Source organism: Crocuta crocuta, unplaced genomic scaffold, assembly GCF_008692635.1.
Source record: "Crocuta crocuta isolate KB4526 unplaced genomic scaffold, BGI_CrCroc_1.0 scaffold317, whole genome shotgun sequence".
Classification (NCBI taxonomy): domain Eukaryota; kingdom Metazoa; phylum Chordata; class Mammalia; order Carnivora; family Hyaenidae; genus Crocuta; species Crocuta crocuta.
The window spans coordinates 6581804-6604910 of NW_027530984.1; the positions used below are offsets into that span (position 1 = coordinate 6581804).

At 37.3% G+C, this 23107-nt stretch overlaps 2 protein-coding genes and 1 long non-coding RNA gene across 4 annotated transcripts in view; 1 reads left to right on the forward strand and 2 right to left on the reverse strand.

Moving 5' to 3' along the window:
• GLIPR1L1 (GLIPR1 like 1) overlaps nt 1-1269 on the reverse strand; it is a 30014-nt gene extending 28745 nt beyond the window's left edge. The window contains exon 1 of the mRNA XM_077770189.1: nt 1021-1269. Within this exon, the coding sequence (XP_077626315.1) occupies nt 1021-1197 (177 nt within the window). The 5' untranslated portion in view covers nt 1198-1269. The remainder of the gene's footprint in view (nt 1-1020) is intronic.
• Nucleotides 1270-3815: 2546 nt separating this feature from the next.
• On the reverse strand, nt 3816-6514 carry LOC144236570 (uncharacterized). The gene is made up of 2 exons (XR_013336614.1): nt 6212-6514; nt 3816-4280 (listed from the first exon to the last, which is right to left on the reverse strand). It is a non-coding gene; the product is annotated as an uncharacterized LOC144236570 (long non-coding RNA).
• Nucleotides 6515-10023: 3509 nt separating this feature from the next.
• Nucleotides 10024-23107, forward strand: part of CAPS2 (calcyphosine 2) — a 42536-nt gene continuing 29452 nt past the window's right edge. Inside the window, exons 1-7 of one of the 2 annotated variants that reach the window (XM_077770184.1) lie at nt 10024-10166; nt 10407-10516; nt 16405-16454; nt 18372-18417; nt 18506-18631; nt 20181-20354; nt 22531-22653. In XM_077770184.1, coding sequence (XP_077626310.1) covers nt 10436-10516; nt 16405-16454; nt 18372-18417; nt 18506-18631; nt 20181-20354; nt 22531-22653 — 600 coding nt within the window. In that variant the 5' untranslated portion in view covers nt 10024-10166; nt 10407-10435. The remainder of the gene's footprint in view (nt 10167-10406; nt 10517-16404; nt 16455-18371; nt 18418-18505; nt 18632-20180; nt 20355-22530; nt 22654-23107) is intronic. The other variant, XM_077770185.1, reaches the window with a different exon arrangement.

Here is a 23107-nt window from a genome sequence, read left to right on the forward strand (position 1 = left end):
ACTGGGAGATCATAACCTGAGCCAAAGTCAGACACTTAATGGACTGAGCCAACCAGGAGCCCCTACTTCCATTTTATTATCTGTTGGATAGAAAGGAAGAAAGCTGGAATAGTTATGTTTTACAATGCAGCTACATCTGCATAGCACATAAGCAAAACTATGCTGTCACGACTTATATTCATGGTTTCATAATGACATTTACATGTAAGAAAAAGTTACAATGCAAGAAAAATTTCCAGTAATAAAATTTATAGTCTGGCATTTGTTTAAAAATTGTAAATTCTATTAATTATTTTAATAATTCAATGTTCATGATGCTCATTCTTCAACAGAGTACTCTTTTTGCCTTAATGTCTACATGATGGAAGTCTACAAAAGACACCATCAGTTCGATGCTTTTGGAATTAAACCTCACATAATATTTTTCATGGAAATGACAATCTGATATTGTTCAACTGCTGACTTCATTATTTACATCCTTGTAAAACATTTCTTAAAAATGAATACTACTCATGTAGTGATGTTTCATCCTTGAGTTCATAAAATATAAAAACAGGTAAGAGGACAAGGGAATCTCCATACCTGTGTTCTTTTATATCTTGGTTATACGTTTTGGGAAGTGCTAGCCAAAATAACGGGTCGGGTGGGGAAACCCGTGCGAAGTTGCCAAGTACATGGATTAAGCCCTAGCGATGAAGACCAAGCAACTCCCAGCACCATCTTTCCTAACTCACCACCCTTCATCCTCCACCCTCACGCCCCATTCCCCTTCCTCCACCCTAATCCTTTCCCCTCTTCCCGCCCCCCCTTCCCCCCCCNCCTGGGCAAGATACAGCTTTAAGTTTTCCCTTCTCATTCACCCCTATCACTACCCTGGAGGATAGCCCAGCCAAGGTATGATTCTTAACTGCATCCTGAAGGTCCACTCTGAACTCATATAAATCGGTCCATCACATTTATCCCCCAGTTACCTTAGGATGAACCAGGGAAATAAGATCCCAGCCCGGGGTTCTTTCTCACCATGTGTTTCATGTCCGCCGCGGGGGGCCAGACTTTGCCGCGCATTTCGTTGTGAGCCTCGACACTGTTGTCTTTAAATTTCTGGTCTGTGATGGAGGGGACTTTGGCAGACGATTTACTGGCTACCAGGCAGAGACCTAACGTCCATAAGCAACTCAATTTCTTCCGCAGAACCATAGCGGGATGCAGAAGATGCTCTGACTGCGTGGACCAGTAACGGCTCGGCCAGTCTTCCCTGGCCCCGTGGGGACCACGCTCTGCGGTGGCTCCATCCTCCAGCACAAGCTCGAGCTCAGCGCGGGGATGCTCGGCCGGCTACTCCCCGAGGGCAGAGCCAGAGCGCGGGGCATGGCAGGCAGCAGGAGTAGCCTTTGTCAAAGCGCTTCGCTACAGGAGAAAGCCTTGAGTCGCCGTCTGGTGCATAGTTTTAACCAGAACGCTTTCTGCGGACCCAATCCAGAGTCACTGCGGTGAGCGCCTCAGTTTCGATCCAGATGGCAACATGTAGGCGGCCCGGTGTTATGTAAAAAGACAGTATGTATTAGATGCTCACAATGGACCAGGACCATTCCAAACCCTATCTTAAATTAAATAAAGTCTGTATTAGTTATACAGACTCGTTTTTCAGGTATAGCTTTTTTTATTGTTTTAAATAAACTGCAGCATCATACTGCCTATATCTCCTGAAAGAGGGAATAAGTCAAGAATAGGCAGCTTGTATACTGCACACAGTGTGATCCTAAATTATTTCTTTGTCAAACATTTAATAATTTGCATTTGTTTTCTCATTTGCTGACTGACTGCCTAGAGAGATAAAAATAGAGAGGTGTGGCTAAGTAGTTCCTCTTACATTCTTGATATTTGAGTTTGAAACAGACCTATGGTTTGGTTACTAGTAAACTTCAGATAAAGGACCGCTTTAGTTGGCATCATTTGACTTAATATTTTAAATCCATTATATCATTTGTTATTCAATAAGAAACCAGCATTTTTTTGTGTGACAACAAAATGGCATTTCCCAGTATTTCTGTGTTCAAATAAATATCTTTATTTGATGATTTGAAGTTGTTTATAGTGGCATTTAATTCACATAAATACATATTTATATCTACTGACTATTCTAGTCGATAGATCTTGCCACTAAAAAAAACACTTTGATGTAACTAGTTGCCATTTTTCTAAAAAATTAAATTTTTTTTGAGAGAGACAGAGCATGAGCTGGGGAGGGGCAGAGAGAGAGGGATACACAGAATCCAAAACAAGATGCAGTCTCTGAGCTGTCAGCAGAGGGTCCCACGTGGGACTTGAACTCAGGAGCTGTGAAATCATGACGTGAGCTGAAGTTGGAGGCTTAACTGACTGAGACACACAGGTGCTCCATTTACCATTTTTAATAAGTAAAAAGTAGGGATGCCTGGGTGGCTCAGTTGGTTGAGTGACTTTGGCTCAGGTCATGGTCTTGCACTCCACTTTGGGCTCATTGCTGTCAGAACAGAGCTGCTTCGAATCCTCTGTCTCCCCCTTTCTGTGCCTCCCCTGCTTGCACTCTCTCTCTCAAAAATAAATAAACTTTTTTAAAGTAAAAAGTAAAAAATTAGGGGGTGCCTGGCTGGGTCAGTCCATGGATCTCGGGGTCGTGAGTTCAAGCCCCACTCTGGGTGTAGAGATTACTCAAAAATAAAATCTTTAATAAAAAAGTAGAAAATTAAAATATAAAATGGGGAAAAAAATACAAGGATCCTAATGGAAATTCTACCTAGCAGTAGAGAAAATATGTCTCGTCTATCTCTGCTGATGGAGAATTGTAATATATGGGACTAGCATTACTTACACAGTCCAAACTGAGCTTCCTACATCCCACACCCTAAAAAGGGATCCTTCCACAATCTTCCCTAATCGCAGTTAATGACAGTTTCATTCTTCTGATTGCTCAGACCCCCACTTTGGAGCCAGGCTTGGTCCCTTGACAAATTCTGCTGTCTTTGTCTTTATATTTTCAGAACTTGACTACTGCGCAGCATTTGAAAGGGTACTCCTTGATTTCATGGATAATTGCAACGGCTTCCTGGTGGGGCTTCTTGCCCCTGCTCCTAACCTCCCATAATTTATTCTCAAGGCAGCACCCACCACCCTGAAACCATAGCACTCACTATAGCCTTCAGGGCCCTAAACAAGGAGACCTTTTCTTATCTCATCTCCTGCTTCTCTTCCCTTCCTTTTCTCTCCAAAAAAAAAAAGGTATTGATGCCTCAGGGCATTTGCTCATTTCTTTTGCTTAGAACTCTTTCCCCCAGAAAGTTACAGGAATTGTTTACAGCCTCTTTCAAGTATTTTCTCAAATTTCATCTTTTCAAAATACCTCACAGTGGTATTTTCCCTTACCCAGCCTATACCTATCACTCCCTATTGGTTTGTTTTTCTGCCTTATATTTCCCCATAACCCTTATCCTCATATCACATGTAACTTACTTATTTACATTAGCATTTCTTCCCGCAATTGAATGTAAGCCCCAAAAGCCAGGAATTGCTTATTATTATTTTTACTACTGTATCCCCAGCATCTCCACAAAGTTCCATATTTAATGAACAAATTAATAAGTGAATCCTTTAAGAGTCTAATCATTAGCTCCTTTTATGAAGTACTCCAATGAGAAGGAATTGTGTGTCATTAAATCACCTCATGATCCTATATTTTATTACTTTATTTCTATTTTCCCCTCTATGATAGTCAGGGTTACTAGAGAAACAAAACTAATAGACATATATTCCCACCCACTCTCTTTTACACACACACGTACACACATAGATTTTAATGAAATTGGCTCATACAATTATGGGTGCTAGAAAGCCTAAAATCTTTAAGGCAAGCTGACAAGCTGAAGATTCAGGTAAGAGTTGATGTTGGAGTCTTGAGTCTGAGGGCTAGAAACTCAGGAAGAATTTCTATGTTGCACTCTGGAAGCAGAATGCTCTGGGAAGCTTCTTCTTTTAGGCACTAATGGAGGCTTATCCAAAGAGGCATGATTGATTAACTCCTTCATCATGGATGACTAATTCAACCTGTAGCCCCTGTTCCACCTTAGGAGGCTTGAGGATGGGACGGAAACTTCCAACTCTAATAACATGGTTGGCTCCTTAGGCAACTGGCCTCTTTACTTAGGTACTTTCCAAGAGTCACCTCATCATCATAACAAAATAAGTTTCATTGTTCTCAGCATTTAAGAAGATACCGAGGGTTTTAGGAGCTCTGTGCCAGAAACCTGGAGGAAGATCAAATATATATTTCTTACCATAAATCATAGTATCACAGCCTCCCCTCTTTTCAAAATCCTCTAATGATTCTAGTCACATTTATAAAATCCAAAATTCTAGGTTTGGTTCAAAAGGCACTATGTAATCTGACCATGGCTATTCTCTGCCCCCTGATCTACATTCTCCATTGGTTCACTTGGCCTCAGCCACATCCATCAGCTTGTCAAGGATGCTCTATCTGCAAGCATTTTGCACATGCTGTTACATTTGTCTGCAGAATTCCCCTCAATGAAGCCATACATGATCCTACAACTCTGTCAATGTCTATCCCAGTAACATGTTAAATTTTTTTCATCACATTAATTGCTACCTGAGATGATAGTCTTCATTTATTTAATGTTTATCGCCTCAGATTTTAACTTTCACTAAAACAGTGGTTTTATTTGCTTTGTTGCTATGTCTATAGCACCTAGAGCAGCTGCTGAACACTTATGCTTTCAATAAATATTTATTGACTGAGTTAATGAGGAAATGAGCACTCCTTAACTTTCTAATAATGGTGTATACAATGTAAGCTTCTTTAGGAACTATCTTATTCATCAGATGCATAATAAATAAAGGCTCAATAAATATTTTAGACTCAATTAAAAAAGCAATACTAGGTTGGCTTATACACTCTACTCTTTCTAACACTGGATATATTTGCAGATAGTAGGTGTTCAATGGATGTTTGCTGATCTTCAAATGCAGGTTACTTTGGATCTGTCAATATAGGTTAACACATGGCTAACTTAGTATTGTTTTGTGTATAAGGATATTAACTGGATGTAATAGCAACAGAACTTTTGTGAAGAACTGTTTTGAAAACTGGCAAAAAAAAGTACAATTTATATGTAGGGGCCAAAGGCAAGCCACCCCAAAACGTGCAACTTTGTTATATTAATTATTTTAAATAAAAGTTACTTAAGAAACAGTCAATGCTCTGACTTGCTCCCTGCTTTGTCTCCACTAAGCAAAAAATAAATCTCCCATGTGAAAGGTACCGTTTCTATCCCAGGATATAAGGAGACATTCTTATCCTCAGAGAAGAAATTAAAAAGAAATGAAAAGCCAAGAAGGGCATATAAACAACGCTTGTTACTTTTTATTTATTAATTTACTACTCCAGCCCAAATTCTGTTTAGAATGATAATTTACTAAACTCCCCAAATTAAGTTTTCTTTGTTTTGTCAGTTCCTCAGATTTGTTTCTTTCCCCCCCCAAAAAGTATAAAAACTGCTTGTTTTGGTCATTTCTTTAGGTTTCAGTTTTATTTTGGACCCCTATGTGCACCTATCTTGTTTGGAACCCAACAAATCTCTCAAATCAGAACTTTCCTTTTATTGATGAGGAGTTGATGCCCAAAGATATTGTGTGCAGAGCAAAGAGTAAATGAAAATTTCCTGATTCCTAGTCTTGTTCCCTTTCTATTGTATCAGTATTTTAATTTATATCTCTAGATATCCAAATGTCTATGTACCTATATCTATGTATCTCTGTATAATACTATATTGCATCTTGTCTTTTTAAATAACTGTAAGTTCCAGCGCGCCTGGGTGGCTCAGTCGTTAAAGAGCTGACTGTGGCTCAGGTCAAGATCTCTCATCTTGGTTTATGAGTTCCAGCCCCATGTCAGGCTCTATGCTTGAAAGCTCAGAGCCTGGAGCGTGCTTCACATTCTGTGTCTCCCTCTCTCCCTGCCCCTTCCCTGCTCATGCTCTGTTTCTCTCTCTCTCAAAAATAAATCAACATTAAAAACATTTTTTAAATAAAAAAAAATAAATAATTGCAAGTTCCTTGACAGTGAGCATTACAACATAATTCCCCCCAGCCCCCCATAATATCTCTCTGGGATCTGAACTCCTGGCAGATGCTGGATAAAATATGTTAAACAACTCACTTAAAAGAATTATACCAGGGCAGTGGTGAATCCCGGCCGGGCTTTGGTCCTGTCTTTGCGCCGGAAGAGCCCGTGTGAGTGAATCCTCTTCCAGCTCCCCGCCGGGATTTAGAGGCACCCCGGAACGGGTCCCCGGATGCGACTCGGGGGCCGCCGCAAGGATTTCGGCACCTTGCTTTGGTGAGTACCTCTGCTTGTTTGCTTGCTTCGCTGGCCGGGTTGGCCGAGAAACTACCCCACTCAGTATAGGGCAAGAGGTGGCGTGGAAGGAGCGAGGAATTTGGGCCGATGGTCTTTTCCTTGGACTTGAGACAGGGTTTGGAAGCCCAGCACGGGGACGCCGGTTGCTAGGCAACCTGCAGACGCGGGCCCGGGCTTGCTGGAGTCTATCCGGAGCTGTGCCTTTCCAGTTGTCCTGTCTGGCGCTGTCTCAGGAGAGTTCTCGGTGGACTCGCCCCAGGTGATACCTCTTCCAGCCTTTCCACCCCGGACCTGCTCTTTACCTAACTTGTTGGGTCAAGTCAGGTTGGCTGTCCGGAGTGTCCCACCCCAGTCCTTGAATCTCGAGTAGGGAGAGGGCGGAGCATTAGTTCTGGTACTTTGTGTTAATGCATAATCTTAACCTTTGTGGGGGCGGGGGGTGAGGGGGAGTGGTGTACGGACAATTACTATGTTTGAACTGAAGAATGACGCGAGGTTCATTCAGGTACTTCGGTCTCTTATCGCCTGGGCGCCTAGATAAACTTGGTCCTCACCTGCATGGAGGTTAAATACTAAATCTTCCGCTCTCTTTGATTATGGGATGGATTTGATCAATTTATGCTTCGCTCTCCGTTATGTTCTGATTTGGTAGAAGCAAGTTATAGTCACTGATATCACTAACCAAGAGAGAATTGGTGATAACTGCAACTGGAAATAATTATCCTTAAAAAATGAGAAGAGTGGGAGGTGAGTTCTGTTCTTTTTGGTAGCACTAAAGATAATATGGCAAGACTTGGGTCTGTCAGCAACATCCATGACATGCCAGCTCTAGGATCTCCTGACTTGCAGCAATTCCGGGGAGCCATTCAGAAGTGCTTTTCTCTGCTCCTGCCACCTCTCCTCCCCAATATACCCCAACTGGGTATTCCCATTCCAAAGATCGGTTTGGACAGACTTTGGTGTGCATTCTAAAGATCGGTTCACAGCCCATTTATTTGAAATTCTGATTCTTTTGCCACCAGGTTTAGGTTTCTGATCTTCTTCAGTCTCTGTGGCTAATTCTCCTCTCTTTCTTCCCACCTGTACCAGCAAGGGGGTAGTATTAGAAAGAGGTCTGAAACCGGTATAAATTCATACTCAGTAATACCTGGCAAATAAATTTGGCAAAGTAAAATTCCCCATTTTTGGGTCTCTGATCCCTCAGTCTGAAAATCAGAAGACTGAGCTATTTCATCTCTGCAGTCCTGTCTAAATCTTAAGATTCTTTGACATAAGGTGTCAAGAGCTTGACTGCTCTAATTCTGTAGATTCTGGAGTGTTCCCCATATGATGGCTTGGCCCTTCAATACTCCTGTTATATCTGAATGAACCATTTGTATGCTACCTAATTCTGAAATAACTCTCATGTGAATTGACTGCATTCATCTATTCAACAAATATTTATTAAGTTCCTACTGCTTTCTTGGCTTTCTGCTAAGTGCAAGGTGAGCAAAGCCATAGTCTTGCCTTTATGAGTCTTACAGTATAGTGTAAAGAATAATAACCACCATGCATGCCTTGAATGTTGTATATATTGTTTGAAGACAGAATTTATATGTGGCATTGTGATCATGTCATATTTATATGTGGCATTTATATGTGGCATTGTGATTATGTCACTTAGGTGCAGAGAAGGGAAACTAAGAATAGTTTAAAATGTGAACAGGTATTTGACTATGCATTAATTTATTGACTAAATAAATATTTATTATGTATCTGCTATATTAGGGGTATGAGATCCAACTTCGTGGTCTTGACATTTTATTAGAGGCATGAAAAGAGTTCATTACAGTCAAGAGTAATGACTGTAAGCCTGGGGAAATACAGGGAGTATTTGAAGTTTGTAGTTTTTGTTATTTGCAAATGAATTATGGTGATGTAAGGTGACCTATAGTGATTTGAAATGGCTATGATGGTTTCTTTTTTTTTTTTTTTGCCTTCAAGCGATAAACTTTATTTTTTTTATTTTTTTTTTTTTACAAATAGTTTATTGTCAAATTAGTTTCCACATAACACTCAGTGCTCAACCCCACAAGTGTCCTCCTCCATGCCCATACCCCCCTCCCCCCCACATCCATCAGTCCTCAGTTTTTGTCAGCATTCAAGAGTCTCTCATGGTTTGCCTCTCTCCCTTTCCCCCACCATTTCCTCCCTTCTTCTCCCCCTTGTTCCTCCGTCAAGTTCCTCCTAATCCTCCTGGCTATGATGGTTTCTAAGGTATAGATAACTGTGTGGTTGATGTGTGGACAAAATTACTTAGCTGACTGCTTAGCACTCCTGTTTTAATTTGAGTTTGTTGGTTGCTAATCATCATGGTAGATACAACAGCCTTTGTGATGTGGTTAAAAGCAAATAACAGCCTTCTTTCCCCCCACCAAAGCAATAACCATTTTTAAAAAAGTTGCTTACTTGTGAAAGATAACTCAGGCAAAAAAGCCAAATTATTATCAAATCTAATATTGTGATGTTTTCAGAATATGTCTACTGTTGGTTAATAGTCTTCCTGATTTTACTCTTACATTAGAAATCTAGCCTTAGGGCATGGGGTCTTAGGGGAGGGGGCTATGGAAATGGGGTAAAGGAAGCCTTGTAGATAAATTAGTGAAGAACTGGGATATCTTTCAGTAAGAGGATTTCAATGGGTGTGCAGTAAAACTACATTTTAATAATAATACTAATGATGGCCATGAATTGAATATACCATGAATTGAGTAACCGTGTTCCATATATAGGAAGATGAGAAAAGTGCTAACATTGAACTCATTTTACATATTAGAAATATTGGCTCAGAAAGATAAAATTCATAACCAAGCTTACATTATGGGAAAGTATCAAAACATGAGGATTTTAATGTCAGTCTGTCTACCTCTATGCTGGCATTATGCCATGCTATCTTTCCTTAAAAATTACTATTAAAATATATCCAAGTCTAATAATAGAAAAAGAAAGTATGAATTGTTAAACAACATATCCTCAGTATTATTAAGGTTGAAATATGAAATAAAATACTCAAAATTTGGATGACTGAGCTATCCATCTGATTTTTGTTTTGCACAACTTTGCAAGTTGATGATTTTCAACATTTTCTTACATGCATTTTTACCTGTTGTCTCATAATTACTAATTGGACCATCCACTCTGTTTTGTTCTTTGTATTAAAGAATACTGTTTGCATAACAAGGTTTTCCATGAGCTTGGTCTGGCAAAATTAAAACTCCTTCCTAAAGGTTTAGGAAAAGAGTAAAGAAGATGAATTTAAATCACTTTCTGGTAGATGCATTAGTACACACATTAGTTTTCTATTACTACTGTGAAAAATTACCGCAAACTTAGTGGTCTGAAACAACATACATTAATTACGTTACAATTCTGGAGGTCAGAAGTACAAAATGAGCTCCACAGAGCTAAAATTAAGATGCCAGGAGGGCTGGATCCTCCTGAAGGCTCCAGAGGAAAATTCATTCCTTGCCTCTTCAGACTTGCAGAGACTACTCTTGACCTCTCCCTCCATTGGCAAAGCCAGCTCTGTAGCATCTTCACTCCTCTCTGAGCTGTGCTGTCTTTCTTACACCTTCTCTTTCTTACTCTGATCATCTTGTCTCCCTCTTCTAAGGATGCTGATGATTAATTGGGCCTTCCAGATAATCCAAGATAATTTGCACATCTCAAAATCCTTTACAAAATCACACCGGAAAAGTCCTACTTGTTATATAAGGTAAACGTATTCACAGGGTCCACTGATTAGGGCATGGGCCTCTTTGGGGGAACACTATTTGGACTAGCATTTGCCCCACATAATGTAATCACCCCAGAAAAAGTTGATTTGAGTGAAAGAAGTAAGAATGATTAACCACATGATTTCTTTCCATGTAGTAGTAATAGTATGCAATTTGCATGTCTTGTTTAAAATTAAAGTAAGAATTATCATTTTGTATGCGTTTTGCCCTTTTCAAAGTATACTGCAGGATAAATACGTGAACTTGAATGGATTTAGAGGTTAAAGGAGGTGCTGCTTCTCCTACGAGTCAAATTCAGCCATTCCCTGGAAGAAAGAAGCCGCTGCCAGTACGTGTGCTATAAAGTTTTCCTCTTGTAGGATGATTCATTAAATAATTTTCTGCCTCCTTTCTTCATGTTTTTATGACTACTTATACTTAGAAATATTTACGGTCCATATTTTCTAGATTTGAAGAATTCAATTGAAAAGTTGGTCATTGCTTGAATTTGTTTTATTTTTAAAAATCAAGTTTATTATTGTTTTCATGTCATTATCTTAAAAATTATCTGTGTATCTATAGAAAATATAAGAAATAATATTAGTAGAAAGAAGAAGAGAATATCAGCATACATTTTGTGTTAGGTAAGAAGAGAATCTGGGCGTCTATGAAAACTTTTGTTTGTAAACCTTCATAATATCACCATTGTGTATATAAATCATTGATTAAGCACACATTTACAGCTGCTTTGTTCTTGTTTTCACCACAGAATTGGGCAAATATAAATTTTAGTTTAGAAATATGAAAAAGTGATGTATATTTATATTTCCTTGCTATTCTTATTATTCGAAATATTGAATGCCTACTGCTTGTCCAGACACCATAATAAATCTTTCAATAACTTATCACTTAATTCTTATAACACACTATTGAGGTATATATTGTTACTAACCTGCGTTTAGAAGTGGAAGAATTGTGGATCCTGGAGATTAAGTGAGTTGCCAAGATTTTGAACTTCAGTTCTGACTTCAGGATCTGTGCTCTTTACTCTGCGTTTAGCTGTCTCCCTTATATGAATGAGATAGTGCTTTGGGGTTTCTTATGATTCATCACAATATGAGTTAAATCTGAATTATTTGATAATTTGAATCAAAGCAGCTCTTCTTGTCAAAATAGCAAGTATTTCTGCCTTTCTCACTGATAACCATATTATGGAGGCTTCAGCTTTTTCCCTGGTTGTTAAGAAAAGCTCAAGATTTAAGTTCTTTAAAAATTTTTTTGTAACTCTATTTATTTATTTTGAGGGAGAGAGCAAGCAGAGTAGGGACAGAAAGAGGGGAGAGAGAATCCAAAGCAGGCTCCATACTATCAGCACAGAGCCCGTTGTGGGGTTTGAATCTATGAACCATGAGGTCATGACCTGAGCCAAAATCAAGAGTTGGATGCCTATTTTCTGCTCAAATTATACCTTCTTTTAATCTTTATGTTAGGAAGGTCCAGCTAGTGGTGGACTTAGGGAACAAGTTTATATTTATCTCAGAGTTCTTGTTCCTGAAGGAAAAAATAATCCTAGATATCCAGGTTATTGTCTCTTCAGGTTTATCAGCACAGGTTTAATTTTGTAGCTATTAGCTACCATTTCTGGAGTGCTCTAAAAGCTAGAATTAAAAGTGAGAAATGACGTATACTTAAAAAAAAAAAAAGAGTACTTAATGCTTCAAATATCATTACAGGGGCTCCTGGGTGGCTCAGTCGGTTAGGTATCTGACTTCGGCTCAGGTCATGATCTCACGGTTCACAAGTTCAAGCTCCATGTTGGGATCTGTGCTGATAGCTCAGAGCCTGGAGCCTGCTTCAAATTCTGTGTCTCCCTCTCTTTGCCCCTCCCCTACTCATGCTCTGTCTTTCTCTCTCAAAAATAAACAAAAACATTAAAAAAACACAAAAAACAAATATCATTACAAGCACCAACAACTGATAAATATGTGTAGGAGATAAGGATATAAGGACTTGTTCAGCCCTACTAATAACCAGGGGAATGAAAATTAACATCATGATATACTTTTATGCCTCTATTAAATTAGAGGAAAAATATAATATTGAAATACTCAGATTTAGAATTGGTGCATTCTAAACTGGTAACACGAGGTGAAGTGGATGGGAAGATGGCTGAAACAGGTGATGAGGATTAAGGCGAGCACTTTTGATGAGCACAGAGTGATGTATGGAATTGTTGAATCACTATATTATACCTGAAGCTAATATAACACTGTATGCTAACTATACTGGAATTGAAATAAAGACTAAATAAAATAAAAAGATACTCCTGACCAAAACATCAATGATAATTCACAGTATTAATTATCATTTATATTAATTGATTTCAATTTACACTGTAATAGTGACATTAGAAAAATTAGCCCAAGGTGTATAGCGTTTCAAAAATACAAAAGTTTCTTTATTGATATTGACTCATGCTGCCATTTTAAAATCTACTTTGTTAATTTGTTTGCTTTTGAAGTAATTAGAAAAGCAGGATATTACATAGGAATCATCACGTCTTTGCAAAACTTTTAGGAATTGAACTCTGGAATGCAGAGGCATTTGATTGAAATGTATATATTAAGTTCTTTAGAAAATGACCAGTCTAAATTGAAATTCTGTAGAATCAAACATAAAAAAAAACCCAAAACCAAAAAAACCCTGGTGCCACATTTCTGGAAACAAGATTGGCGGTGTGTATTAACCTATAATTTTTTTCAAAAGATTTGATGTAAATACTAGCATTCCTGGAATCTATTCTATGGAAATAATCTGATATATAGAAAAACTCACACACAAAAAAGTTATTTTTTAAAGGGTGTGTTATTTTAAATAATGAAAAAATATTGGAAAAGTATGTAGCAATTGAGAAATACTAGATAAATTATGGCACAACCTTTAGATGGACTATTCTATTGATTTAAACATGATTTTAAGGGGTAATATAGAAGTACCTTAAAATAAAAGGTGAAAAAGACAGTATACAAGTTATTACAAATTTGTCTAAATCTATAGAATATACACTAAGAGGGAGCTCTAATGCAATGGATTTTGAGTGATAATAATTTGTGAATGTTGGTTTATCAGTTGTAAAAAATGTACCTCTCTGGTGAGAGACATTAATAATGGGGAAGGCTCTGCATATGTTTTTTTGGTGTATGAGCTCCCAGTTTCAATTCCAGCACCTTCAACTAGCAATGCTCTGACAGCAGTTGGGTGTCCTACAAGTCAACTCAATTTTGACACTTATCAACCCAGACATAGCACTAGGTTTCACAGGTTAAGGGCTCAGTTTTAAAGGCTGCACACCTCCCCCAACTTCAGACAAGCCCAGGTTGTTACTTGTGCTTCTGACTGACTGACTATAGGTTGGGAGTTCCAATGACTTCCACCGACTCAGGATGCCAATGCCGAGTCCATGTTGATGCTCAGATACTGGTAGTTCTGACCTACAGGCTATGTAAGTCAGAGGTTCCCACAGCCTCCTCCTTGGGTTTGATGAATTTGCTAGAGGGGCTCAGAGAACTCAGAGAAACCTTTTATTTACTAGATTGCCAGTTTATTATAAAAATATGTAACTCAGGAATAGCCAGATAGAAGAGATGTGTATGGCAAGGTATGGGAGAAGGGGCATGAAGCTTCCATGCCCTCTCCATGTTCACCAACCTGGAAGCTCTCTGAATCCTGTCTTTTTGGGTTTTTATGGAGGTTTCATTACATAGACAGGATGAATTAAATCATTGGCCATTGGTGATTAAACCTCTAGCCCTCTTCTCCACTCCTTGGAAGTCTGGACTGAAAGTCCAACCACCAATCACAAGGTTGGCTTTATTGGTGACCAGCCCTCATCTTTGGGAGTTTTCCAAAAGTCACTTAATTAGCATAACAAAAGACATGTATTTCTGTCAACATTGAGAAAATTCCAAAGGTTTTCGGAGCTGTAAGCCAAGGAATTGAGCAACCCCAAATATATACGGGAAATCTGTTTTTGTCATATGTATATTTCTTACAAATCATCATATCACAGGGGATATGTAGGAAATGTCTGTACCTTCCACTTAATTTTGCTATGAACCTAAAGCTTCTAAAAAAAGAAAGTATTTTTAAAAAGGACAAGATAACAGAGTTACTCAGCTTTTTAAATAAAGGGTCAGCTAGAGGCTCCTGGGTGGCTCAGTCAGTTGAGCCTCCGACTTGATTTTGGCTCAGGCTATGATCTTGTGGTTCATGGGTTCAAGCCCTGTGTTGGGCTCTGCGCTGACAGTGCAAAGCCTGCTTGAGATTCTCTGTCTCCCTCTCTCAAAATAAATAAATAAATTTTTTTAAAAAAGTACATAAAGGGCCAGCTAGTAAATAATTTTGCCTTTATGGGCTGTTGTCTGTTGCAATCACTTAACTCTGTTGTTGTAATGAGAACACAGTTCATAAATAAATGAATGTGGTTGTGTTTCAGTAAAACTTTATTTATAAGACAGAGGTGGGCCATAGTTTGCCAATCCCTGGTCCAGGGACTTATAAACTGTAATTTATCTTTATTCTGGAATGGCTAGCACAGTTTTGTTGGAATTAGACAAGAAAGGTAACCTGCCATTGTAAAATAGGCCCATGACTTTTGTTTTGTTTTGTTTTCTTAAACAAATTTTTTAATGTTTATTTTTGAGAGAGAGAGAAAGACAAAGTGCAAGCTGCGAGGGGCAGAGAGACAGGGAGACAGAATCCAAACAGGCTCCAGGCTCTGAGCTGTCAGCACAGAGCCCGATGCAGGGCTCAAACCCATAAACTATGAGATCATGACCTCAGCTGAAGTTGGATACTTAACCGACTGAGCCACCCAGGTGCCCTTTGGCCTATGACTTTAAAAGACTGTCTTTAAGTGTAAACACTTTCTGGGGTCCATTAAAACACTTTCTGCAGTGGGCAGGAGTGCTTGTGTGCCTCAGTCGTTTAAGTGCCCAAGTCTTAATTTTGGCTCAGGTTATAATCTCATGTTTCTGAGATCGAGCCCTGCATCAGGCTCTGTGCTGACAGCAAAGAGCCTGCTTGGGATTCTCTCTCTCCTTTCTCTGTCCCTCCCCTGCTCTTGTGCACTCTCTCTCTATTTCTCAAAATAAAAGACTTTCTGGGGGATAATCATGGTGATGATTATGACACAACTATAGTTATATCCTATTTAGATTTTCTTCCTAAGTTAGATGATATCATGATGTTTCCCAAGTACAATTAAGACAATCTTTGATATGTGATAGAAGTGTGTTGCTACTTTAGGCTATGATGTATGTGTTATAGATATACAGTTGACCCTTAACTCATTTGAACTGCACAGGTACACTTATATGCAGATTTTTTTCAATAAATACAGTATAGTACTATAAATGTATTTTCTCTTCCTTATGGTTTTCTTAAGAACATTTTATTTTCCATAGCTTTCTTTATTGTAAGAATGCAGTGTATAGTACATATAGCATACAAAATATGTGTCAATTAACTGTTTATATTCCCAGTCAACAGTAGGCTAGTAGTAGTTAAGTTTTTGGGGAGTCAAAAGTTATATGTGGATTTTTGACTGTATGGTGGGGGTAAGTAGTTAGTACCTTTAACCCCAGCATTGCTCAAGGGTCACCTGTATTTTATATATACATATGTATTCTAATTAACTGATAATTTTGTGATTTTCAGTTTCTACATGTTAGCTTTTTATTAGAATAGTATTTGAAACAATGCCATATTTGTAAAGTTTATACTGAATTGAATTTATTTTCTCTTTCTTGGTCAATTAGAGTGATGAAGCTCAGTCCTGAATGTAATTTTTTAAAATTTATTTATTTTGAGAGAAAGAAGGAATGTGGAGGAGGGGCAGAGATAGGGACAGAGAGAATCCCAAACAAGCTCCGTGCTGTCAGTGCAGAACACAATGTGAGGCTCAAACCCACGAACTGTGAGATCATGACCTGAGCCAAAATCAAGAGGTGGATGCTTAACAGACTGAGCCACCCATGTGACCCTTGAATGTAATGTCTATGTTGCTTATCATCTATCTCTGTGTCTCAAGCATAGTGGGGAAAGCCTTAATAAATATTTCTTCTGTGAAGTTTCTGAGAAAATAATAATCGGCCTTACTGAATTGACTCATTGCTTATCTTTTAAAATAGAAATAAAATGTATATACATACTGATTTTTTCTTCTTTTAATTAAAGCAAGGACGCACTTCCAAATCATGGGCAATCCAGAATCCTTGCCTACCTGTGTAAGTCACATTTCTTCACATTTGAGCTATTCAATGGGTGAACTCTTATAATATGTTAACAAGGAAAAAAAAATACAAAATTTTATATGTAGCTGTGATTGTGAACCACAAAAAAAATTGATATGCATGTAGATGACCTGAAAATTTCTGTGCCAAAATGAAGGTAGGATGATAGGATTGAAGGTAAAACTTCTCTTGTTTTTTATTTTCTCTAATATTTTTACATTTTCCTGAAAAAGTTAAACTGTTGTTTTATTTAGAAACTTCAGTTAAATGAATTTATTAAAGAAATATATGAAGTTCTGAATTTCAAAACTGGGATAGTCAAAATGAATTTAATGAGAAGTGTCTGTGGCTTAAACCTTATCTTAAGAAATACGACAATTTATTCATCTTATTTAAATGATTTTAGTTTTGGACTGGACAACATTAATTTATGTTTTATAGTGTACATTTTTACCTTTTAAAATTTGGAAGAATATGAGTTTTATATTCTTTCAAGTATTTTAAACTACAGGGTTTATTAGAAAATAGAACTTAATAAATTAAATAAACTTAAGCATATTTTAAGTTGGTTATAAATTTTACCACTATGGAGGATATATAGCAAGCAATTTACAAATACCAATAAAATATATAAACTCTCTTTTGGAAATTCCATGTAGCCAATTGATTCTCACAGAATGCTTTCTTTGTTTTCTGCTGAACTCTTGTGTCTGCAGCTGATGAACCAGTATAGTTCCATTGTGAATACGGTTGATATTTTCATTTATTGTAACATGACGTGAGTGATTTATTTCTTGACTTAAGTAATAGTTTTGAATACTGGGACAGTATTTCCTCAATTTTTTTTGATTCGCAATGGCCAGTTGCAGGTATGATACACTTTTTAAGTTTAACCTGTACCATTAATGTCTTCTCCACTATTGTTTTTAGTCTTAGAAATCAACAAAATAATAAGTTAGGTCCTGATTGATAACATTTGCCAATTTCTGTGTCAGTCATTCCACTGTGGCTGATTTCAAGTTATGTGTAGTATCACTGAACACAGACTTGGAAAGAGATGCACACCATTATACTACCACACAAATACCATAGGTGTAAACTTCTAGAACATAGATAATAGTGAAGTACAGTAAAGTCATTAAGAAGTGACGACTTCAAATATTTATTACCTTTGTTTTTAATATAGCTTATTTAATCATAAGTTTTCATAATTTTATTTTTAAAAAAAGGATTTTTTTGATGTTTTACTTATTTTTGAGAGAGAGAGACAGAGACAGAGACCGAGTATGGGCAGGGGAGGGTCAGAGAGAGAGGGAGATACAGAATCTGAAGCAGGCTCCAGGCTTCGAGCTGTCAGCACAGAGCCTGACGCAGGGCTCGAACTCACGAACCATGAGATCATGACCTTAGCTGAAGTTGGACTCTTAACTGACTGAGCCACTTAGGCGCCCTTATAATTCTGTTTTTATTTTTTATTTTGTTTTTTAATTTTTTAAATGTTTTATTTATTTCTGAGAGAGGGAGAGAGAGAGACAGCATGAGCACGGGAGGGTCAGAAAGAGCGGGAGACACAGAATCCGAAACAGGCTCCAGGCTCTGAGCTGGCTGTCAGCACAGAGCCCAATGTGGAGCTGGAACCCATGAACCGTGAGATCATGACCTGAGCTGAAGTCGGATGCTTAACTGACTGAGCCAACCAGGCACCCCTATAATTTTATTTTTAATAATGCTTTGTTAGCCACTAGCTCAAAAACTACTGAACATTTATTTAACAAAAGCCTTTCACAGCTGGTAGGTACAGCCCACCACTGGCTTTAGTGTACCTTTTTAAATAAGATGTAGCATATGTGATTTGCAACTATTAAAGCCTCATTTTAAAAAGTTATGGGATGCATTGGTTATTTCTTTCAGGGTTCCACGACTTGATTTGGGAAGCCTTGTTGACTCTGACGAGGAGGTAATTTTTACTTTGTATTTACTATAATAAACATTTGAACACAATGTTGCACATAGCGCATAATAAATGTTATTTAATTTTATTTTAGGATGGTTTTTCATTTATCCCACTTAGTACTGCGCATATTCATTTTAACCCACCAGATTCATCTTCTGCTCTTAGTTGGGTCACACCATGTCAAATACCACATACTCAGCATCATCTAAATGAACTGGTTAGTGTTTATTTCTTATTACGAACCCTCAGAATTATAATGTGCATTTAAGCACTGTATTTAGTCCGGAAATTTCATTATGTTCAGTCTACATTTTGTCCAGTTTAAATATTTGATATACTAACATCCCCAACGATCATGTTGCTGAAATAATTTTACTTTGTTTTGCATTTTTTTTTTCACGTGGAAATGATATTTTTAAAATGTCTTATGAAAGTTAGTGAAGTACAAGTTTATCCTAATAGAGAATCCAGGAATTTAAAAAATACGGTAGAATATTAGATCAGATCTTGCTCGTTTAACAATGTGATTTGTCTCTTGGAAATGGATTCCTACTTTGGACAACTAGTATGCTGTGGAGTAACTGTAAGAAACTATTCTTATTCCGGGGCGCCTGGGTGGCTTAGTCGGTTAAGCGACCGACTTTCGCTTAGGTCATGATCTTGCAGTTTGTGGATTCAAGCCCCGCGTCGAGCTCTGTGCTGACTGCCAGCTCGGAGCCTGGAGCCTATTTCAGAGTCTGTATCTCCCTCTCTCTGACCCTCCCCTGCTCACGCTGTCTCTCTCTCTCTCTCTCTCCTAGAAATAAATAAAACATTAAAAAAATTTTTAAAAAATAAAGAAACTATTCTTATTCCAAGGTATCTCCTTGGGACATATTTATACTTCAAACAGTATTTAGTGTTGTATTTCACGTTATGAACACAAGTTCTGGCCGGTTTTCTATGAGGAAGACTTGCTTCTCTCTCTTGGTTAGTCTTTCTCTTGTGGCTGGTTCTATTCATGTCTTCTTCAGTCTCATTTTGGATAAATTACACCAATAGTATCCTGGTCTGTACCCTGCTACAGTTTTTACCCTGAAACTTTGTTTTATCCTCTAGGTTAGACTTGTATATTGTCAACACTTGCTAAGGGTTGTGCTGGCTTTAGCCTCCTTTTGCAGTGGCTATCCCTCTTTGGGCCAATATGTATGTCCTTGTGTTTGCTTAGTACTCCTTTTAGATTTCTCTTATCCACTGACTCTGTTATTGCTTACTCCCATGGTATATGGCCGGGAACCAAGCAATAGCAGCAGGTAGAAAATTGGAAATTCTACAAACGGCAAACAGTGCTTCTTAGTGTTAGTGATCTCTAATGCCTAGGATTATTCTGGAAGAAAGGACTGTCAGTGGAATTTTTCTCAGGCAGAAGAAAAAGGCTTACCTAAAACTCCTAAGAAGAAAGGAAAGTTAATTTGTGTCTTCTCAAATTATTTTAGAACCAGAACTGATCTTCAGCTGGGAAACAAGGGACAGGCTTCCTGGTATTTATGACCAATGCCCATTCGGAGCAGTTCTACCTGCTTTGATTTCTCAGTGATGCTGTATGAGCTACATGTTTTAAATATTACCTCTGTTTAGCACATGGATCATAATGGTCTGTTTCTTAAACATAAATGTTAAGGTAAATGATAAACCTGTTCATGTTAATAAGGAAAATTAATAATTATTTTTATTTCTTTCTGTTTTTTTTTTCTGGTGGATAACATACTTTTTATTTTTATATCTAGGAGCAAGACATAATACCTGAAAACTTGCCAGAAGCAACAAGCAAACATAAACTAAAATATCAGCAACATAAAACTGAAATGAAAAAAGGATATGAACAGTATAGTCAGAGAAATGCAGAAAAGACAATACCAGATATCACACAACAGTCTCCAAGAAACAAGGTAGATGACAAGGTAATGTATGAGACTTCATGAAGTTCTGATGAAATAAAAAAAAGAAAGAAATTCCATGTATCAGAGAAATCTTTTTGTCTGGTATGTCTTGCTGTTAGTCATAGTCAGTATATTAGCCAGCATTTGTTTCTGTGTCCTAGGAACTATTTTTTAAGTATTTTGCTTGCATTAACTACTTTATTCTTAAGAACAACTCTAAAGGTTTATTATTATTTTCAGATGTGAAATCTCTAGCCATATGACCTAGTCATCTTTTCTCTGTTAGTTTTTCATTAATTTGGGATTGGAGATAAGACAATATTAAATCTGTTTTTGATGTGGCTAACTTGAACTCTCTTGGTCTCATAGTCTAAGAAAAAATTTTTTAAATTATTTATTTTTGAGAGAGAGAGAGACAGACAGACAGACAGAACACGAGAGGAGGAGGAGCAGAGAGAGAGGGAGACACAGAATCTGAAGCAGGCTCCAGGCTCCCAGCTGTCAACACAGAGACCCAACACGGGGCTCGAAACTACGAACCGAAATGTGAGATCGTGACCTGAGTTGGAGTCGGGTGCTTCAAACGACTGAGCCACCCAAGTGGCCCTCACGGTCTAAATTTTAAAGTTGAAAAATGATTACAGCTGTTGCAGTGACCCCATTTTACTCTAAAACTGTCCTCACTCCATGATTTTCTTCTGCCTCATGTTGGGAGGTGTTTTTTAACATCATGAATTGTTAACATTATGTTTTTATTTAATATTAATTAGGTGTAAATTCAACATTCATGAATATGAGAGCAAACTAACCATCATATATTTAATGGCTATTCATAAGCATATTGGAAAGGTCAACCTTGTATTGTGGAAAGAAAGCTTTTGAAACATTGTTTATGATACTACTGGCCATAAAAGAGAGAATAGTTGGATATAATAGTTAACTTTTTAAGAATAATATATTTTCAGGGAAGTTTGATGGTTCTATTAGCTTAACATTTTTTATAGGTAAAAAAGAATTGATTAAATTATAAGTAGATATGGCATATCAGCTATCCATGTAGGAACTATCTTGAACTAAAAACATCACATGGTGTTTGGTGGAAAGAGTAACAGAAGTTATGGGATTATTTGTCTTTTTTTATGTTAAGACACATTTCCAAGATCCAAACAGATGTATACAAATATAATAATCTAATGTCTATAATCATAGGCAGGATAATTCCACAGCCCTATAGCATCCGGCCATATATTTGTAAGTCCTACTATGTGATATTTAGATCACTATAATAATGTTGGGAAAATAGATTGAAGATTTCTATAAGCTCAAGCTTTACTTGCTGCAACAAAGTGGTTTAAAATATTTTGAAAGTAAAGCTTTGATTTTCTTGAATGTAAGTTCAGATGAGGGCATTTGTTTATTTTTGGCAAGCATTTCTTGCGAAGCTTCCCGTAAGTTTGGTAAATACTTTTATAATATGAATAAAGAGTTTTAGAAGAAGCCAGAATATGTGTATTTTCTTCTGGAAAAAAAATTCTGTTTTGCTTTGATTTTTTTAAATCTACATGTAGGGGTGCCTGGGTGGCTCAGGGGAAAACTCTTGAAATCTATTACATTTTTAGCAGTTGCTAGCCTACTGGGGCATTTTTGTGCTGGTTGTGAAGGGAATAAAATTACATCTTATTATCAGAGAAAAGTTTAGTGTTTATATTTTGGATCCCAGAGAATCTTTTACCTTAAAGGATAAACCCCATCTTTTAGTACTTCTGAATTTCATTTTATGAAAGAGTGGACATGCCCATTTTTATTAACTTTACAAAGACTCAAATGGACAATAATAGTTGTAATAGTTGCTATCTTTTATCTAATGCTTACTGTATAGCAGATACTTGTATAGGTGTTGGGCATTTAGTCTTTGTGTGTGTGTATCTGTGTGTGAAGTAGTTACTATTATTAATTCCCATTTTAATTCCCATTAACACGAGTAAGCCAAGGCAGAGAGGTCATCTAGCTAGAAGGTGGAAGAACTAGATTCAAATAGGCAATCTGATTGTCAAGAGATTATACTCTTAACCGCTACATAAATAACTATTGACATGTTCAGAGGTTACTTAATACTCTATTTTGTTAAAAACAAATATGCTAAGTATGTGAACTGAGTATAAACTCTCCAGAGTTAATTTATTGCTTTCACTTACAGTGTGTACAAGGTGAAGAAGCCATCATTGATGACCTTACAACTCTGGATAGGAAAGCCCTCTTACAGGAGGGTTATGCAGACATCCCTTACAATGCACAACGGAGTATGAAAAAATCTGATGCCGTAAGTTATCAGTATTTTTACTTACTTGTTAACCCATTAAGTTAATTTGCCTTCCAAGATTTTCCAGGCTTAAAACTGAATAAATAATTGCAACAATTGATTTTGGACTGCTGTGGATGTTTACTAATGTGTAAATTGAGTCTTCATTTTTACAAATGGTTGCTGTGTGGTATATTTATTGTGGAAAAATAGCCTTGAATCTTTGAGAGTTTGTAAAAATTTAGTTTATACTATTAAAAATGTTGGTTGGCTGCTGTTTTGTCAGTGGGTTTATTTAGCATCACCCCTGCCTTCAAAGTAACCTAGTTAGTTTTTTGAAAGTGATAAGCAAATAAGGCTAGAGAAATTCCAGCAAGTTAAGGTAAAGTGTAGAAATAAAGTTATTTTTTTAAGGAAAAGGGAAGCAAAACTCTAGATTCTCAATATTAACTCTAGTATATGTGCTGCCGAAGCG